A 21,170-nucleotide genomic window follows, 5' to 3' on the forward strand; every position below is an offset into this window, starting at 1 on the left:
AATGCACAACATGTTTACATGGTTAAAGACTGGCTGCACACGGATATATTGTGCTTAGCCTCCATTAAAAGAAGAAACTAAAATTAATTCCTACTTTCATCTTTTATAAGAGGCCAAAGCCAAAAAGAGTTGAGTCCATTATTTTACTACAAGGAGAATTGGATACATACTGATGTACACACACATTATGTTTTACAAGAAAACATCTTGTATATATATATATATATATATATATATATATATATATATATATATATATATATATATATATATATATATATATATATATAATTACAAGATGTTTTCTGTTCATTATTATGTGTTATGTTTGGCTTAATAAGAGCTGAAATAGCTTTTTAATTTGATTTAATTCATGTAAAGTGCTCCACCACATAGGGTCTCACATTTTGTCACATTAAAACCACTGACTTTACTATTTTTTGTTGTGGCTTTGTTGTAATAGACTAGCGCAAAGTTGGACATAATTGTGAAGTAAATAATGAAAATAATACATTTAATTTTTTTTTTACATGTGTACATGAAGAAAAAAAATAACGCTATATGTATACAGCTTAAAACTCAAAGTGGATGGAAAACATCTGTGAACATCAATATTATAAATCACAGATTTTCAGTTAAATGTAGGTCTGGGCTTGGACTAGGCCCCTCCGATACGTGAAAGATTCTCTGCATCAAGTCTTTTGAAGCCTTGAACATGTTTCCCTTCAAGAATGCCTTTTATTTCTCACTATGTTGGACTGCTTTGCGTTGGCCTATCTTCTTAAATCCCAATAAAATACGCTAAAGTGTACAGAAAATCTTCACATGCTTCGTGTGAATATACACAATGATAAAAACAACAAATAAAGTAAAAGCCTGACCAAAATGTCCTGAAGTTTTTTTTTTTAAAGACTTAGTGTTCCCTGTAAAGATATAGCCAATAAAAGCCCCAGTTCTCTCTATCTCTAGTTTTAAAGGAGACCTGTCTGGCTATTGTCAGCTTGTCCCAGATAAGACAAGCTTTCTAATTATCTGTGACCAATTTTAAAGTTTGTCATGGTAAACAATACATTCATAGTCTGAAGATGTACGTTGTGTTTTCTCTTATTTGAAGTTAAAACTAATGATCATAAAACAACATCTTTTACTTGAAACATTTTTGGCAAGGAAATTGAAAAAGGCACGCCTCAAACTCACGGCGTCCCTGGGTGACACAATAGAAACATAAAAAATAAATCAGACAAGATATAATAAAGGTAACTGTGAAGAATGTGAACCCAAGGATGAAACACCATAGAAATGAAACTGTACGGGAAGGAGACAAGTCGTTATCCGGTGAGTGGAAGTGAAGTGAGTTCTGAAGGGAAATTGGCCAAAGTGCCACGCATCAAAGTGTGGAAAACAATATATATATATATATATATATATATATATATATATATATATATATATATATATATATATATATATATACACTCACACACACACACATACACACACACACACACACACACACATATATATATGTATATATATATATATATATATATGTATATATATATATATATATATATATATATACTATGTATATATATCACTATATATATAGTGATATACATATATATATATATGATATATATGATATATATATATATATATATATATATATATATATATATATATATATATATATATATATATAGTGAGTTGATACCAAGAGAGATCTATCTATCTATCTTTTCAGTTGTTTACTTTTAAAACACTGCTGCACCTTATACTGTAATATACTGTAATTTACAAGCTGTATGCAACGAAATTTTGTTCTGTACGCACTCTGTACATAAGCTGAAAGTGAAACATTAAATGTATTTTTACTACATCTATCTATCTATCTATCTATCTATCTATCTATCTATCTATCTATCTATCTATCTATCTATCTATCTATCTATCTATCTATCTATCTATCTATCTATCTATCTATCTATCTATCTATCTATCTATCTATCTATCTATGTATGTATGATTGTAGGCTACTAGTACGTTTCCCGTACGAGCACTTGTTGGGTGACATTTTAACCACAGGAGTCATGCATCTGTCTCGTAGAGGATCTCTGAGGCTCCGGCAGCAGATGAGGAAAGGGAGGGGCGGAAACGGAGCGCGTGTGCCTTCTGACTCACGAGTCAGTCTTCCTCCGAAACTTTCTGCTCTTACTGAATTTCACCCGCGCCTTTAACTTTCATGTTGTTCAGCCACGGGGAGTTAAAAGCCTAAACCACTGAGACAAAAAAACAGCAGCGGTAGTTTTTATTTATTTATTTTTTATCCCGTCAGCTCCTGTTGTTGAAGTTTAGCGCCGCCGTTGTTCCACAGCTGCTGCTGCTGCGCCGTCCAGGTAAGCCGCGGTAAAACAATGTCTGCTTGATTAAACAGCGGGGCGGAGGAGACGCTTTGTCTCGCTTTCGTTAAGGAGGTCCGTCCGCTTTGTGCCGAGCGAATAAACTGACAGCAGCGAGAGTTAACCCATGTAAAGAGGTTCGGCTCTGTTTTTGTTTTATTTATTATTATTTTTAAAAAGGTCAGCGTACTCGTCAGACAAAGGGGTGGATATTGAAGCTGGTTATGATGCAGGAAATGTTTGTTAATCAGCTGCTGGATCACCTGAACCTGTTTTTTTTTTTTTTTTTTTTTTTTAAGGAAAACAATGCCAGAAAGCTGCCCATTTTCATTATTATTTATTGTATTTACAGTTTGTGCCTTTCTTCCAGGTAGCCAAACAGACCCAGCGTTCACAATGAATAGTAAGTCCAATGTTTGATTTAAATCAAGTGCTGGGGAGGTTTCCTTAATGTGTATATTTACCATTTTAATTTTTCGATCGCAAGCATGTTATATAGTTATTAAGTCTATTTTCAGGAGTTAGGGCTGTGGATCTTAGAGCAGACACAAGGCACCAGCAAACCTGGACTCCTTAGACCTGTGGCTCTTTACACCTTCAGCTATTCGTCAAAGTTTCTAAATGTAAAGGTCATTTAAAATAGCTTTAGGATGCATTTAGTTCTGCAATGTATGCATAATATTGCCAGAAAGAAACTAAATGGTGTATAGAATATTTTACTATAGCTAAATGAATGCAAACAAATTGCTTTTTCATCATTTTGATGGCATTTGCTATAAAAATCAAATGTCCAGTTGAAGAAAAAGCATTAAACCTAAACATAAAAATACTGTTGGTTAAATAATAAAAACTGTTGATCTTTAATTAAAAAAACGTTAACACATTTCCTATCGTATACTATTAAAAACAAGCTCTTGTTTCAAAGATATGTGTAGCTTTTAGTGGCTCTAAACAAAACTTGTTTAGCTGGACCGAGGGCTGTAAAGGTTGCTGACCTCCGCCTTAGAGCAACGATTCCTAAATTTGGGGTCCTGGAGAAACAAGTGTGGGGTCCTGAAGGCCTCTCCAGAAATGATACTAAACAATAAAAATAGTAATGATAAAGCATATGGATGTTATGGTGTTTAAATGGATTGAAAACATCAGAAAGAAAGAGACAAACCCCATTGGCTGCTGATGCTGTTTGTATAATTAGACCTGTGGTTAATAGATTTTGTAGGAATGTTTGCAATCTCAATCCATAGTTTGGGTCGGGAGTCCATTCTGGTATTATTTTGTGACTCAGAAGCGGAAAAGTTTGGGAACCTCCGCCTTAGATCACTTGGATTTATATGTAGTTTAAATGCATGTTAAGGAATCCATTCACAATCTGAAAGTTGTGGCTGAGTCATGTTTTCGGGATGCTTGTCTGAGCTCCGGGCTGCATTTTATGGAAACCATAGCTGTTTGAGTAAATCAACAAGTAATTGGTGTGTTTGGCTGCGTTTTCAAAAAGAGCTGCATGCAAAAACAATTTGGTCAGAGAGAGAAATGAACGGTACGAAGATCTCTGCCATCGGGTAAAAAGAAAACGTTGGGATTTTAAAAGCTGGAGTTGTTAAATTACACCGAAGCCTTTGAAAAGCTGATGATCACAAAAAAATGTCTCAATTTTACAACACTTTGTTAAAATATTTAACAAGTAATCTAATGTAATAACCCCTTTTTATGTGGCAAGAACGGTTGACTTAGAATAGAGCAGAATAAATGTTTATTAGCTACCATAGGGGGAAAGTCCTTTTTATTTTGCCCATTTAACCCCATATTTCCCTTAGGGCTGTACAATACTCCAAACGGCAACAGCAAACAAAGTATTTTTATTATTTTTTTGGGTGTGGGAGGTGTTTAGCATGGCAATTATGAGGACCGTCAACCAACTGGTTGGGGCACAATTGGCAGCAACAATTCAAATAAAGCTATTGTAGCAACTTTCAGTCAGAGTTTAGACTTCAGGGGGGACTATTGGTTGACTCTTCTGGCATGAAACTCAGGAATTCAGATTTATCTCGGCCCAGTACCACTGACCTACATTATAAGACAAAAGTTAATTGGTTGCACAATGACTAACTAAAGGTATAGGCATAAATCTGGTATACTGGGTTTATTTAAAAGCAAATTATCTACATTTGATGTCGCCTGTTTCCTAATAAGAAACTTTTCTTGGCCCTGTATAATAATAAGCAACCCAAAGCTTTCTGTGTACTCTAGATTTAATGCTGAACAGTATAAAAATGTGACCATAAACTCATCCTTTTTTGAAACTGTAGTTCCTTTGCTGTAGTAATGACTTTCATTTCCACCTCATTTAACTTAAAAATGCATGTGAATATTAAAACAACCACAACTGGCTAAGATTGGAGCCAGTCTGACACCTACTGAATGCTTTAGGTATATAAAGTATATTCTGCTGATGTATCCAGAGATCTCTGAAATCTTTAGGGGAAAACATATATTTATGTATTTTCCTAAAGGTCTAAATCAGCCAACAAGAGACAACAAACATTGAAATTCTAGCTTTTAAACTCAACTTTGAAAGAAAAAAAAGATATAAAAATGGATGTTTTTGATCATTCAGCCCGTGTTAAAATAGGTAAAGCCTGAAATGGTTGACATTCCTGTTGAAGTAGAGTGCAGCCGTTGTAGATTTTAGTTTTTTTTCTTTCCCTCCTTGAGGGCATTGCGTCATAGAGTGTTTTCCCTGGTCAACAATGGCTTGATATGCTTTGTTTCAGTCCTGGTCCAAAATAATCTGATTGCTTTGTCCCAACAACATGTGCCGGGTTACACAAGTAGCTCTCGTTCAGTGAGATTGCATGCGCTGACATTTTTAATGAGCTCACTTATCTTCCAGGTACAGATCTGTACCCGACAAACACGCTCGCGGAGGAAAACGTGACAAGGAGTGAGTACTGATTGTGTTTACCAAAGTACTGCTTCTTCTTGAGGAGCAGAAAGGCAGCAAACAGATTATTTCTGAATTTACAGCCTCGTTTTTTTTTTTTTTTTGCCAGTTTCAGCGGTGGAGTCATCGTCGCCACCATTTACCACAGGAGCAGACCCCGCCTTCTTTGGAGGTAACGTCTTTACTCCTTTATTTTGTTTTTTATGCTTCTCCTCCTGGACTCACTTTAGTTTGTGGTAGAAGAATGAGCTACCTTACCATTTACCAGTGTGGCTTAATAAATTAGAATTGCTCCTAAAAGGTTAATTTCGCTTGTCCAAAAAGTGAAACTCATAAGTTTCGTTAAACAAAGTGCCTCATTTTATGTGTTTACATGTTTATTTGAATTATTAGGTTTTATATCTACAGAAAATCCAAAAGTCTTTTTTTTTTTTTTTTTAGGAAATTAGAATATTACATTGGGGCAAAAAATTATTTTAAAAGGGACATATGCAAAAATCTCCTTTTTACCCTTAAATAGATTTTTTTGTATACGCGGAGTCTCTAGAAATGCAGAAAATTTGAATTTAGTCTATCCAAATGCTACTTGGATATGATTATACTCTGTTTGGGTCATATTTTTAATAACTTTAGTTTTCTATTACATTTTTCTCAACATTTACATCCAAGTATTTGCTGCTGAGCTGCTGAAACCACAAGTGTTCGGTCGTCGGGTGTATTAACCCACACAATTCATTACACCGTCCCCCAGCATGCAACAAAAATGGCAGAAATGGGGTGGAGAGGAACGCTCTGCGACATGGAGGGGAGGGGGGGGGGGGGGGGGGTGATGTGCTCATTCAGATTTAAAGAGACAGCACCAAAACGAGTTGCTCTCAGACGCACCTCAGAGGAGGGACAAGAGACGGGCTGTGGGGAAACGATAACAAGGAATTCAGACCGAAGCATTGCAGCTCCACTTTATATTGATCAGAACTGATTGATTTAAATGGGGAAAGCAAGGATTTAAAAGCATATGTCCCCTTTAATACGATCTTAATGAAATGTACGTTCATCTAGTCCACAGTATATCAGCTTAATGCTTGGTGGGCGGTTCTCGGGCGCTCCTTGCTGGCATGGAGGAGATCTGCAGAAGTGTTAAGGAAGCTCAGGCTGCATTAATGGCGCTCTTTAGCTTGTCTGTATTGTTGAGTCTGGGGTTTCTCACCTTTTTAAGTACATTAATACCAGGCCAATAAACCAGGTGTTTGGAAGAGAGGACAGGTGCCAAGTCCTGCGGCAAAATGAAATCAGCATTTCCATAAAGCTCGTCAGGAGAGAGACACTTTGGCTCCAACATTTCCTGCTAGGTGGCTTCTCTGACTTTGGACTTGATAAAATACACCAGCGTATGACACGGCTACTTGAATCTTCTCTGACTAAGAAACTTCAAACTGGGCCTGAAGCCACTTGGATTGTTTGCCTCTTTCCTCTTGACTCTGGGACCTGGATTTCTACAGGAAATGCTAAATTGACTTTCATCTGAAAAGAGGACTTTGAACGACTGAGCAGCAGTTCAGTCCTATTTCTCCTTAGCCCAGGTGAGAAGCTTCTGACGTTGTCTCTGGTTCAGGAGTGGCTTGACACGAGGAACCGGGACGCTTTCAGCCCGTGGTGCAGGATCTGTGTTTGATGACTTCAGCCACAGTCCACTCGTCGTGAATCTCACCCAAACATTTGCCTGACAGTCTTCTCAAGTCTACTGCTCTCCCTGTTGCTTGTGCACCTTATACATCCACGCCTTTCCCTTCCACTAAACTTTTCAGTAATTTATTGGACACTCTCTGTGAGCGACCAACTTATTGACTCTTTTCAACATGGTGTTCTTCTCCAGGGTTGTCTAGGCTGCAGCACAGCTACATTTTTCATTAGCTGTAAGCTGTAAACCCCAAATAAACACTCCTGAAATATAGCACAGTTTTAGGGTTCCCGCGGATCCTTAAAAAGTCTTAAAAGGCATTGAATTCTGTAATATAAAACTAAGGCCTTAATTAGCATTAAAATGTCTTAAATCAGTCTTTCTTAGGTCTTAAAATTGTTGCCAGGTCATAAATAGGATTTCATTTTTGTAATCCTTACCAAACAGTAAAATAATTGACACAATTATATATTTTTTTAATTTATTGAACGGCTCAATGTAACCATTATTGGTTCCGTCCCGATAGCAGAACCAATAAACTGTTGCAGCTGGACTATAGCTGTTAAAAAGAGTTGGCACTGGTAATGTTGTGGTTTTTTAAAACTGATTTATAGTTTATTTTAGTAGAGAACAAAACAAAGTTTGTGAGTTCAGTTCAGTAGTTGTTAAAAATATATCTGTAATTTGTGTTTTTTAGCTTTCTTCCTATAAGGAATGTTTTTAAAAATTTTAAACATGTCTACTGGGCCAGAAAGTAATGGTTTATGTTAAAATAAACATTTGGGTGAAGTTGTCGCAACCAGGTTTGTCTTGTTTATCGTGAAGTTGGTCTTAACTTTTTATTTCAAGTGGCATTGAAAAGTCTTAAAAAGTCTTGAATTTAACTTGCCTTATGCTGTAGGAACCCTGAGTGTGTAATTAATGCATTTCACTGTTTTAATTTAATTAAAACTCGATTATGAAGCTGTTATTCTAGTTTATTAAGATGCATAAATCTGTAAAAGACAATGAGCACCGTTTTTTTCATTCTCTCCACAGCGGTAACAACAGCAGCCCCCACAAGTTCAGACAGCACACTCATTGGAGGTAACGTTTTATACTCTCTCCTGTTGCGTTTCTCGCACCACTTTGAGGTTACGGGTGGGTTTTAAATCCCCCTGCTCTGTTTCAGTGGTCATCGCTCTGATCCTGCTGACGGTCGCCGCTTTAGCCTTCCTGCTGTACCGGTATCTGTGCCACAACAAAGGCGACTACAGGACGAGGGAGCTGGCTCCAGGAGAGGATCCCGATGAAGATTGTAGCAAGCAGGCTGCAGATGAAAAGAAGGAATACTTTATATGAAGCTGGGAGAGGAGAGCGGCTTGCAGAAAAAGAAAGATATGTGGGGGGAAAAATACGAAATGGGATGGACTTATTTTATGATCGGCTGTACACTTGGTAAAGGGGGGGGGGGGGGAAGCTTGGCCAAAGTGAAACCAAAGACGGGAGCAGGACTGTAGCCATGAATGTTGACGGATGTGAAGCAGCTGGAAGACAACAGGCGAGTGCAGCAAACCAAAGCTTGGTATGAAACAGGTGGTGGGATTTTAAACGTGTCTACAGTCCGCTAGAAGACCAGAGAACATGCAGCAACCATCGCAATGAGACATAACTTAAACACTATTATTATTATTATTATAAGCCATGTTTCTATTACTTCCATGAGACTTGCTGTATTTTTCCTCCATCTTAAGATGTGCTGTGTGGGTTGTTACTTTATTGTAAAGTTTTTCTCTATTTTTTATTTCCTTTTTATAAGCTTTTAAAAAAAAAATGCAAGACTGCAAAGCTTTTGCTTTTGTCGTTCCTGATCTCTGTATACAGTTACTGGAGACTTGTTTTTTATGTGTGGAACACAGTAAAGGTGGTTTTTCAACATGTCATTATTGTGTGAGAGTATTTCATTCATTCATTGTCCTCCACTTATCTGACATCGGCTCGATGGGGCTACAAAGTGGCCTGGGGGACCCGAAAGTGTTCCCAGGCCAGATGGGATATACGGTCCCTCCAGCAGGTTCTGGGTTTTTTCTGGGGTCTCCTCCTGGTGGGACATGTCTGGAAAACTCCCAGGGGACACCCTGATCAGATGCCCAAACCACCTCAACTGGTCCCTTTCCATGTGAAGAAGCAGCGGCTCTACTTTGAATTCCTCACCCTGTCTCTGAGGCTGAGCCTGGCCACCCTCCAGATGAAGCTGGTTTTAGCCGCTTGTATCTGGGATCTTGTTCTTTCGGACATGAGCCGTACCTCATGACCATAAGCGAGGGTCGAAATGTAGACGGATGCGTAAAATGAGAGCTTTGCTTTTTGGCTCAGCTCTTTTTTTTTTTTCACAACAGAGCGGAGCAGCGCCTGCGTTACTGCAGCCCCAATCCGACTGTCCATCTCTCGTTCCACCCTGCCACCACCGGTGAACAAGAGACCTAAACTTCTCCGCTTGAGGCAGAGACTGGAGACTTCTGGGTTTTTAATTTGAAAATCCAGGAGTAAACATCCAAGTATAGCAATGTGTCATCTTACTAGAGATAAAAAGTTTTTGAACAAACAGGATTATGTAAAGCATAACGCCGTTATAAAAAAAATGAAATCAATATTTCAAGTGTTTAAAGTGCATTCTGAATGATTCTTAATTTTTTTATTTTTTTGGCGGGGATGGCTGCCTTATCACTAGTTTACATAAAATGTCATGTTTCTTTTAGAACTGCAGGGATTTATGGGGGCAAGAAACTTACTAGGGCTGGATGATAATTCAATAATATATATTGATTGATAGACGTGTATTGATGATAGAAAAAAGGATCAATAAAAAGTTCTATAGAATAAAAGTTTTCCTTCCTTTTGCATTCTAGCCTATCATGTAGGTTAATATTACAGTCATTACATCCTCCCAACCAATCACAAACAGACCCAGGAACCTCTGTCGCCAAGCTCCGCCCCCTTCAAAGAGTTCAGAGAGCACATGTTCTTTTTCATTTTTTAAATACTTTCAGTTTTGGTAAAAAGTTGGTTGAATAAAGAGTTGAGTTTGAATTCAGTGTTTGTATTTAAAAATAGGTTGTTAAGCAACAGCATAAAATGGTCAGGGCTGCACTTAAAATATTTGTTTTGAATTTGTTGATAATTATCGATATCAATCAATTTGATCTCTATTTTATCGATATGCTTTTTTCCCTATATCGTACAGCCCTAAAACTTAGGCTCTTTGACGTTGCCATAAAAAAAAAAAAATAACACACTGGTCACATACAAGTTGCACAAGATTTACTAAAGTATTTTATGAAGTTAGACACAACTTCTCCACACTTTAAAAAAAAAAAAAAAAGGAAACCTACCTGTTCCACATTTAGCACTTCCCCATAGGATTCACTGTGCCGGCCACAAGTAGGAAATGAGCAAAGATTCCAGATTTAGATTGTAAAAGGCTGTCCTAAAGACGTTCAGCTGAATCAAGTAAAGTTTGGATTTAATGCATGAAAAACAATTTAACCCGTTCTATAAACCAAACCCTCTATTAGCTTTAAACTGGGATAGCCTGTTTTTATCTGTTGAGTTTTATAGTATCGACATTTGGCATAAAAGGAACCAGGAACTGTATGAGATCAGCATTTTTTCTTATATCACAATAAGAACATGTCATACAAAGAAGAAGAAGAAGAAGAAAATGAATCTGTTTAAGTTACTAGGGTTTTGTGTATCTGGACGTGGTCAAAAATCAAAAATATTTAAATCTAGGTTCAAGTGCACAAAAAGACACAACATGGTCCACACTCTTTATGTATTTATTCAACAAAAAATAAAACCAAAATACAGAAGCACACCTTTGCTGCTTCCATCGGATATAAGATGAAATTTGGCTACTTCTAAACGAAATGCGACTGATTGCCTGATCATCATCAACCATGCAGGACTTTTCTCAGTGTGCTGCTCTAGAACTAATGATGCCAAGGTGGAGAGACACCAACGATGACCATTATCAACATTTAGGATAAAAGAAACGAGCTGCCCATGAATCTGGGGACAGGTATTAAGGCTGCTTTCACAGAAGTTAAATCGATCAAAATCATCGAGGGGTGAAGGTCACAGCAAATTCACCTCTAGGTGCGACCATGGAGTGCTCAGAGAAATTGCAAACAATGCAGCTCCAGCTCCGACTGGACAGGCCTCAGCATTAACGACCATGATGGGACAATTAATGAAGGACCAAAGATAACGATAATGGCAGTAAAACGTCATCTGAAAAGACTACTGGAGTAACGTTATTTGGATGGATGAAAACCAAGTAGCGCTGGGTGGCAACAGCCAAGCATTATTAACGGTGCAAATACATTATGCTGGCTTTCAAGCATGGTGGTGGAGGGGGAACGCTGAAGTTGGTTTGTTTTGAAACCAGGCTTTTAACTAACTATCACCTCCTCTGTTTCAAAGTATTCATGTCAAGGCTTCTCCTAAAAGACCAAATCAAAATAATTTATACCAAGTCCTGGTACATCTTAAATCATAAACTGGTTATTTCTCTTTCCCTGTCACTGAAAGGGCCAAATCCATTTCTAAACCTAATATGGTCTGTATAAACACATTATGGTAGTTGTAATGCCTATTGACAATGCGGTGTTAGACTGGGGAGGTGGTGGCTTTCACCACCTTCTGTGTGCATTGTTATATTGTCAACGACCGGAGGCGCAGTAAACACAGATCACCAACACCCATGGCCCCTCCTCAGGCCAACACTTTTATTAGACTCGCACTATTTCACAGCCGGCGAGGCAAACGGTACACCTGAAAAGGTGGAGCTAGCGCTAAGTTTGGAGCTGCACACAGAGGAGGCCCGGTTTAACTGAGAGGGAGACAGACATACAAGTGTTTGTATGAGACGAGTGTTGTCTTGACTGAATGAATAAATTCAAGGTTGTGCACTAACCAACGGGTGATCTCCTGTAGTTTATATTTCAACAGAACACATTCACACTGCAAAAAGGGAACTAAAAGTTAGTAAAATTTTCTTGAAATTAGTATATTTTTCCTTAATTTGAGTCCTTTTTGCCAATGGAATAAGTATTTTTACCCCTTAAATAAGGTAATCAGATCTCCTGCTCTTGAAATAAGAGCAGGAGATCTAATGGAGATGAACTGTTCTTATTTTAAGTGCAAAAATCTTATTGCATTGGTCAGTAGTCTTATTCACCTTCTCAAATTAAGGAAAATACTTTTTTAAATATTTTTAGTTCCCTTTTTGCAGCGTAAGTTGACAGATATTGACAAAATGGACCTAGATCACTTTGACAAATCCTCTTCAATTTTAGGATGGAAGCCCCTCTGGCTTGCTCTCCATCGTCACCTCCACCCAGGTCATACGGGTGGTTCAGAGACTTTCTCCTCCCTCCAGTCTGGCGTCACTCAACTAGTTTGTAACATGGCAGCGGGAAAGGAAGCGTGCCCAGGAACAAATAACAGTAGACCTGTGGATTTTCTTGGATATCACCTTTAATATCTTTTTTTTTTTTCTCCCCCGCTTGACCAGGCCCCATATTTTCTCAGAATTGTTCATGGGTTTAGTACGTCGCCAAAGTATTTGTAGGTCTCTAACTTCAAAGTATCAATGCTGGACTTTTTGGGATGAATCAGCTCAAAGTTGTGCAGTATTGTGAACCAGAAAGAAAATGATTCATGCCTGTCATCATTTATTACACATAAAATTGTGCAACCAACTGCATCTTAAACAGTACCACGACCAAGGAACACACCGTACAAGTAAAGGATAGAGCTGTGGAGAAGCTTAGAGTAGGGATAGGTCACAGAAGGAAAGCCAAAGCTTTGAAAATCTCACGTGGCGCTGTTCAATCCATCACCTGAAATGGAAGAGCATGGCCGTTGTTATAAAACCTGGCAGCCCGCCTGATCTGACAAGCTGGGCAAAGAGAATATTAAGCAGGGAAGAAGCCCTCGGGATGAGCTGCATAGATCCACAGCTCGGGTGCAAGAAAGTTGTGCACTCCCCCAAACCTGAAAGAAACCCGTGAGACCTACCGATCACGGTTCGCCACGAACCATGAAGGGGACACTTGGAAGAGGAAGACGGCACAATGAGGGTACTCTTAATGCAAAATGCCAGGTGTGGTAGAAAACCAGCCCCGCGGATCACCCTGAACACACCATTTCCAGGGCGACACATGGCAGTGGCAGCATCATGCTGTGGGGATGCGCCTCTTCTGCAGGTCACAGTTGATGGACAGGTGGGTGGAGCTAAATTATTTTGGGCCAGCCTGACAGGAAGCCTGCTTGAAGCCGGAAAAGACCTGAGAGCTGAGCCGAAAGGCGAGGCTCTTGATTTGCCGGACTGCTCTCAGCTATGGGCATGAAATTTGGTTAACGACCGAAAGAACAAGATCTTGGATACAAGCGGCTGAAAGGAGCTTCCTCTGCAGGGTGGCTGGGCGCTCCTTCAAAAATAAGGAGGAGGGGCTCAGAGTGAAGCCGCTGCCCCTCCATGGACGCCTCCCTCAGGAGGAGGTCTGGGCGTCTCTGCAGATTCAGCGTCTCCTGCGACCCGGTACCGGATAAATGGAGGAGTATTGACCTGTTTGAGTAAATCCATTTGAAAATCTCTGGCAGGAGGGGAAAATTGTTGCTCACGGACGCTCTCCATCTGGTTTCACTGGACTGGACTGGAGAAGAATGAGCAAAGACTTCAGTCTCTAGATGTGACTGAACAGCTGGCAGAGGCGCACACCAAAGGATTTTCAAAGACATAAATGCATTTTAAACCACATTTTTGCTTCTACTTCACAATTACACGCACACTTTTGCAAGTCACTGTATATTCTAGAGCTTCTCTACAGGGAAACCAGTTTATTAAGCTAGTCGTCAATTCAACAAGCGAAGGAATCACATATCTGTACCTATGCTGTTATTTTAGGCCGTTTTCAGTGTAAATATTGGGCTTAAAATGAAAAGAAAAAAAAAACTAAAAAAAAAAACAAAAAACAGGGAGCACATTTATTAAAGCATTAATTGGCAAAAAAGAAAAAAGCCAAAACAATAACAAGAAAAGAAAAGTCAGATGTGTTTAATTGCTAACATAAGAAAGTTTTTAGGATTCTACGGAAGGACTACACAAACTCATACAAGAACAAGCTTACCACGTTTCAAATTTCCAAAATAACCTTTATTCTAAACTTACATTTTAAATTTTAAGTTTAGTATAAAAAAGTTAAGTGCACCTAAGTTCTTTTTTTTTTTTTTCAATGTATTTCATCTTTGACACGTCTCAGCAAACTGTAGTGACACTCATCTCCTTTAGTAACCTTAAAAGATAGAATGTGTACCAAAGTATGTCACATCGCTTTAGTACATACATCTATTTTTTTTCCTTTTTTACAAAATATTGTAAAGAGAATCCCTGAACTATAAATGTCCATAATCCTTCAACAAAGAATGTCCCGTTTGCTGGATGTGGTTGGCATAGCATCTACTGGTCAGCTGTTGGTTTACAGTACTTCATATTGCTGGAATGAAGCCGCTAATATGTTGCTTTACAATCGGTGCAGAGATGGAAAAGGATAAAAAGAATTAAAGAAAAAAAAAAAAAAAAAAAAAAGATGACCACCATTTGAGTTACAGCTTTAAAGTTTTGATAGCTGTGGTCTTTTTCTTCAAGTTTAGGCTGCCTGAAAATGAAAGCAGGAGTTGGGTTTTTTAAAAATTAAAACATTGTGTGACGCGTGCGGCGCTGAAAAGGTTCGTCGTCATATCTCCGGAGCGTCGGCTTGGGATTCGGCTAATATTTAGATCACTGGATGTCGGCCGACAGCCACAGCCTCTGCTTCCCTTTAGCCACAGCTATTAAAACTTGACACTGTGTCGGATACCCAGAGACACCCATTCACATCACAATGACAGATGCTTACAAATATTAGTTCGCGGTATCCATACACACAACATGTCTAGCTTCAAATACTTTATTTAGTTTCGATTGACTTAAACGAACATGCTGACAGTCATGTAGCCTCGTTGCAAGATCTTTGCATACACTTTCAGGCTTTATAACAACATGGCACATCTTTACATTAACTCTTCTTTTTTTTTTTTTAATGGAATAAAAATGGACCCAAAACTGTTGAAAAATGTCACAGCTTTTTTTTTTTTCTTCCTCATTTAAAAAGTCATGAAAACAGAATGTAAAAAGAGATTAGCCCATTCTTTCTGCAACTAACTCCTCAGTTTTGCTTAGCAGTGCATTTCAGATAAAAAGGTACATTAGCAAAAAGGTGCAAAGTATGCAGCAACTCAAAGATGCAGGTGACCCACACATGGTGACAGAAAAAAAAAAAAACAACTAACGTAATTATTGAAGCCATGGCCCAATGTGCAACAACCTCTTTTTCAAGGATGCGTTTGCTTTTTAAAAACTGCGATGATCGAAATTTGACGTCACAACTTCTTGTAAATGCATGGTCGGCTGGATCTTTGGTACAACCAGCTCATTGGTTATACTGTTGAACGGGTCTAAGAGCCTTACTACTCCTGCAAATCACTTAAAATTTTAACCCAAGAAATCCAAACTGCAACACTAAATGAACCCTTGTGAAATGATTACAGTCTAAGAAGAATTGTTTTTATTTTAACATAAGTTTAAAGATGTGTGTAAACCAAAAACAAAAAAAAAAAAAAAACAACAACCCAAAAGCAAAGCTCCGTAAATCTGAATAATAAATGCGCGGCGATAAACTCTGGGTATCCGACCGTGGAATAGAAACAGGATACATGAAAAGCTAGAAATGTTACACCAACCACCCCTTTCTGTTCATCTTACTATTTGGATTTACGGTAAATTTCTTTCCTTTAAGTTTACTGAAGTGAATTTGCTTCGATTCAGGGTTATCCCCAGTGCTCTTTTTGGCACTCGACTATGTTCATCTACACGTTGCCCAACAAGGTACAGTAAACCACTTGAGATATTGCAATAACTCTTTACTTAAAGACATTTTTTTTTTTGCTTTAAATTAAATTTATTTCATTTACAACTGATTGAAATGGAACAATCTCTCAGACATTTCATTGTGCAACAAATTTATTGTGGTGATTTTTTTTTTTTGATACTGTGCAAAAGACAAGACAGCTCTAACTAACTGCATCCAGGATGCTGGTTCTTTTTTTTTTTCTTCTTTTTATTTTTAAATATATAGCAGAGATGTTAACATCCCCTGATCATCATACTGGTATTTACACAAAACTATTACACTCCTATTAATTAAACTAGACTAGAGATTTTTTTTAAAAACGACAAGTGGAGGTTTCTTTAAGTTTGCGCTTTGCGACCTTGTAACTTTGTTTCTTTTCGTTTTACTTTCACCATAAAGCAGCTAAACTATATAATGTAGGTCTGTTATTTCAATATTTCAGCTAAGTAGTTGTACAGGAATACATGAATATCTCAGTGTTACTTGTGACCTCCTTTGATTAAAAGGAGAATGGCCCTCCTGAGCGGACGCAGACGCCTGAAAAAAGGTCCGATTTAGAGCGACCAAAGACTCTTTTTTTCTTTTTTTTTTTGTCCAATAAAGAATTACGGAGAGACTTAAATTTAAAACGTGTCGTTTTTTTTTTTCTCCTCTCAGGCAGTGGGTATTATCGTTTCGTCTGTAGGTCAGAAGTGGAGTACTGTACCTTTAACAAGGGCTCTAAAATATTACATTCCGTTAGGTGATATCAGTATTGTGGCCTGGCCAAGCAGCCTGAAGAGGAAGGCGTATGGAATAAAGAAGGAACTGGGGAATCATCTGGGATGGGGGGGAGGAAGGGGAAGGGGGGGGCACGGTTTAGGCATGAACGAGGAGGGCAGGAGCTGCTAGCTGTTGTTACCAGATGGTATAACCACCACTGGATCCACCCAGGAAGAAGTTATTCTTGCGCTGCGTCATGACAACATTGGCACCCTGCATGGCGGCCAGCTGAGCCGCATTAGGGGGGTGTCCAGGTGGTGGGGGCTAAAGGAAGAGAGAGAAAAAGAGAAAGAGGATTAGCGACTGATAAGACAGTTGACCAGTTTGGCTAAAGAAATTAAAATCGGACAACATCTGTAAACACTCACTGGGATGGAAACGCTGCTGCCCGCTGTGAAGCGAGTGCCAGCGTCGAAGCCGCCTTCCACCATTACGGTCGATCCAGGGGGGTAAACGGCCCCCATGGGGTAGTAAGCCATGGGGAGGTTCTGGCCCACCGGACCGACCTGCATATGTGGCTGCATGGGCATGTACACCTGATGGCCTGCGTAGGGGGAGGACATCTGCGCCATCTGACCAGGCACCTGAGGTGGAAGCACATATCTGGGCTGGTATATCTGCGTGGAAAAGAAAACGAACAGACGTTTAGAAGCTGCAATCAGAGACTCGTCCGCTTTATTGTTCAACTTCCGCGTGCATCAGTTACCTCAGAGTACGCGGGTGGTGTGTCTGTGTAAGGAGGTGCCTGAGGAGACATTTGCATAGCGGGGGGGTATACGGGTCCAGTACTCTGCTGAGGGTACACAGACTGCTGTGGATATGAACCTGCAAAACAGCACATTTTGTTATAAGTAAGTGACTTATGCTCCAGGGGCTGATCGGAAATGCCCCGGTTCAATGAAGGAGTATTTCTCCAGCAAGGGATGATGACAAAGCCAAGAAATATGCGTAGACACTAGGGTTGTCAAAAGTATCGATACTCAAAAAAGTATCGATACTAAAATGTTGTATCCGGATACAATACTCATTTTCAAAAGTATCCGCGGGTGGGGTGTTTTTTCCAAGTCCCCCAGAAGCTGGGGACTTGGCAAAAAAAATCTGCAAACAGCAAAGCAAATTCAGGTCAGTGCTACCACCAGTGGCACCTAAACAGTCATTCATCTAGAGTGCAGAATAGAGGAAAATGCACTTTCTGAACACTGTGTGATTGAATAATTCTGTGCACTTTTCAGTTTCAGACTTTTTTTGTAACAGGTGCAGCTGCTGAGAATACAGCATTTATTTTTGTTTGTTAACTGGTTTGGCTAGTGTCAATGTGTTGTAAAGCATAGCCAAGGAAGGAACACTTCTTTTTAAATCAGGCTTGCTTAATGTTGTGCACAGCATACAACCTCAAAATATTGTTATTATTGTTTACTGTATTTATTTATTATTTATTTGTATTTTATTTATTAATAAAAATATTTCTGTTAAATTTTGGGGTCTTTGTTTTTATCCTTTTGGTATCGAAAATGGTATTGAGTATCGAATATTTTCCTGAGTATCGGTATCGAGTTGAAAATTTTAGTATTGTGACAACCCTAGTAGACATAGCGCTGAAAGCAAAGTAGCATAAAGAGATGTTACGACTAACGCTTGATAATAGCCAAACGTACCCAAAAAAGATACAGATCAATAGTTCCATATAGTTGCTGACCCAATAATAATGACGATAATGCCTAACAAACTTAGCTTTACTAATAAGTAACAAACATCCCCAGAATTTCTCTTGAGTTCAGGAATTGGTTGGTTACCAGTAAGATGGTGTGCAAAGGCTCAGGAAAAACGTGTAGTTTTAATACCGCAGAAATGTCCTTTCATCACATTCCTGCAGTTTAAACTTCTTTTAATGAGAATCCAGCGTGCCTGGAGTATTTTTTTCCAGCTGTATGGAGCCTAAACAAATAAATAAAAAAAAAAAAGAAAAGAAAAAGATGCTGTCCCATCCCCATGTGTTGCTGCACACTGCCAGGTAGCTGGCTGAAGAAAGGCTCGAACACATTTCCTTAGCTTACATAGAAGACCTATTTGCCTGCATGGAAATGTCACGGTGTCCCCCGTGTCTCTTAATAAAGGTAACCTTGTTTTGAAACTAAAGATTCAAATCTCAGCTAAGCGACTACAGGCTGTTTACCTGAACAAACAGCCTGACCAGTTAAACCACTAGACTCGTGTTGTAGAAACAGCAGGACGGCAAAAAAAACAACAAAAAAACGGGTAATATCCTGCCAAGCACTTGAAAACTACTGCTGAATTTGGTGTTTCATGTTAAAAAAAACAACATTACCGTGACTGTGAGAAGCAATGCTATCTCACTTTACCAGTAATAAGTAATTTTGTTTATGTCTAAAAATAAAAGCAATTACATCAAATGCAATTTTGCGTAAAACACTGTACAAAAGGTCACCATACCATGAGACTCTACGCACCCAGGCCGTTAGTTTGAGGGGAATTAAATTAAAAAAATTAAGTAAAAAAAAAAAAACAGCGAGGAAATATGAATTTTGGGATTTATTTTGTTGTTTTACAAAAGTAAATGGGGAACTAAAATAAAATCTAACAATTGTCCAAGTTGAGGATTGTCAGCTCAGTTGCAATCAAACCACCAAAAAATATTCACATGTTCAAGCTGATGTCAAAACTTTAAAAAACAGACTGTGTTGAACAACGTAACATTGAAAATGCTGAATAAGTAGATTTGCATTTTTCTTTTCTTAATTGAAAGAGGTAGATACATTCTAGGTTGGATTAATAGCTGTTCTAACTGCATCATTTTATACAATTATATGGGTAACAAGTCATTACCCCCCCCCCCCCCCCCCCCCAAAAAAAAGGCAGTTCACAAGGAGCTCAATTGTGAAACAGCTTAAGCTACTAGCCTGTAGTCATTTCACATCATTTTACTTTATTCTAAAACAGTCAGACATAAACCTGTGACGTAGTTAAAATTAATTTAAACAATTTATAATATGAATTTCACATAACGGTAAATAACGTTAATTAAAATACTGCATCCCCCCTCCCCCCCATGTTTAGCTGATTTTCCAATGAATCGGGCAGTGAAGGGAGAGCATAGTGGTCCATTTATCGTGAAAACAGAAACAGGCATCAGCCCTTTGTTTAGGAATGTCAGCGTGTTTAACCTCTGATATAATCGAAAAATAATCATCTAAACTGTAAAACAATATGTAAACCGTGGCATCTCTGCTGCAAACGGCAGTAAACGCAAAAACATGCCGTCGGACTGGCTAGAACGGAACAAGGCTTCCATGTTAACAACCACAGCCGAACCAAAACAGTCCAGCTATGGCAGCTTTGCCTTTTTTTTTTTTTCTGATCGGAGCTGTTTTTTTTTTTTTTTTTTTTTTTTTTTAAACGACCCGATCAGAATCCGTACAAGAATATAACGAGAAGACTATATATTGTATTCATGACAGTATTTCAGCCGTATTTGGGTTCAGTAAGTGAGCTGCCCACAAGGCGTCAGTTTATTGTTATGGACGTGAAGTCCGCTTTAGATAACGACAGCCCGTTCGGCTCCAGTTCTTAGAGCAGCGGCGACGGACGGACAGCTAGCCGACAAACCGAACCCGCTGCGGGGAAATACCTTTGTTATTCATTGTTGAGGATTGATTTGGAGGCTGAGGAACATCAGCTTCTACGGAGCTCTGCGTATCTCGTCTCGGCCTTGTTACAGGTTTCGGATTGACACTTCCTTGTTTCTTCTTGTTGTTGTGGAAGTGGTTACGTCACCCGTTCTTTATCTGCGGCGGCACGCACGGCGCACTTACACGCCTGCGCCCCCCTCTGGCGGAAATGGGTAAAAAACCCAAAACGAAAAAAAAAAAACCCAAAACAAATAGACAAACAAACAAAAAATTCAACACCTAAAAACCTCACAGCTAAAAAAATAAAAATAATAAAAATAATCAAAAAATAAAAAATAAAAATAACCAAACAAATAAAGAAAGAAATGAACTTGAACTGCAAGTAAAACAAAGTTGAAAAGTGTATTTATTTATCACTGACAGAACAGATTGTTATAAACAGACTGAGTACTTTCTGTGATCACTACACAGAACAAAGTTATAATAAATAACACTGACCTGCAAAGTGAACAAACAGGAAGCCCTTTCTATAATTTTTGTGTATATATATATATATATATATATATATATATATATATATATATATATATATATATATATATATATAGTCCAGCTATGATTAACATGATTAATGCAGTAACTGTATGTAGTACAACTACATGAGCTTGCTTTGAATGAATATATGTAAATATATATATATATATATATATATATATATATATATATATATATATATATATATATATA

The 21,170-nt window shown here is 38.4% G+C and overlaps 1 protein-coding gene across 1 annotated transcript; it reads right to left on the reverse strand.

Annotated features, from left to right (window-relative positions):
* Positions 1-15,705: 15,705 nt before the first annotated feature.
* Positions 15,706-20,578, reverse strand: dazap2 (DAZ associated protein 2). Its single transcript, XM_012875524.3, has 4 exons — positions 20,423-20,578; positions 17,483-17,601; positions 17,145-17,393; positions 15,706-17,040 (listed from the first exon to the last, which is right to left on the reverse strand). The coding sequence occupies exons 1-4, from the start codon at positions 20,433-20,435 to the stop codon at positions 16,912-16,914; spliced, it is 510 nt and encodes a 169-aa protein (XP_012730978.1). The 5' UTR covers positions 20,436-20,578; the 3' UTR covers positions 15,706-16,911.
* Between the last annotated feature and the right edge of the window lie 592 nt (positions 20,579-21,170).

This window comes from Fundulus heteroclitus, chromosome 1, assembly GCF_011125445.2.
Source record: "Fundulus heteroclitus isolate FHET01 chromosome 1, MU-UCD_Fhet_4.1, whole genome shotgun sequence".
NCBI lineage: Eukaryota > Metazoa > Chordata > Actinopteri > Cyprinodontiformes > Fundulidae > Fundulus > Fundulus heteroclitus.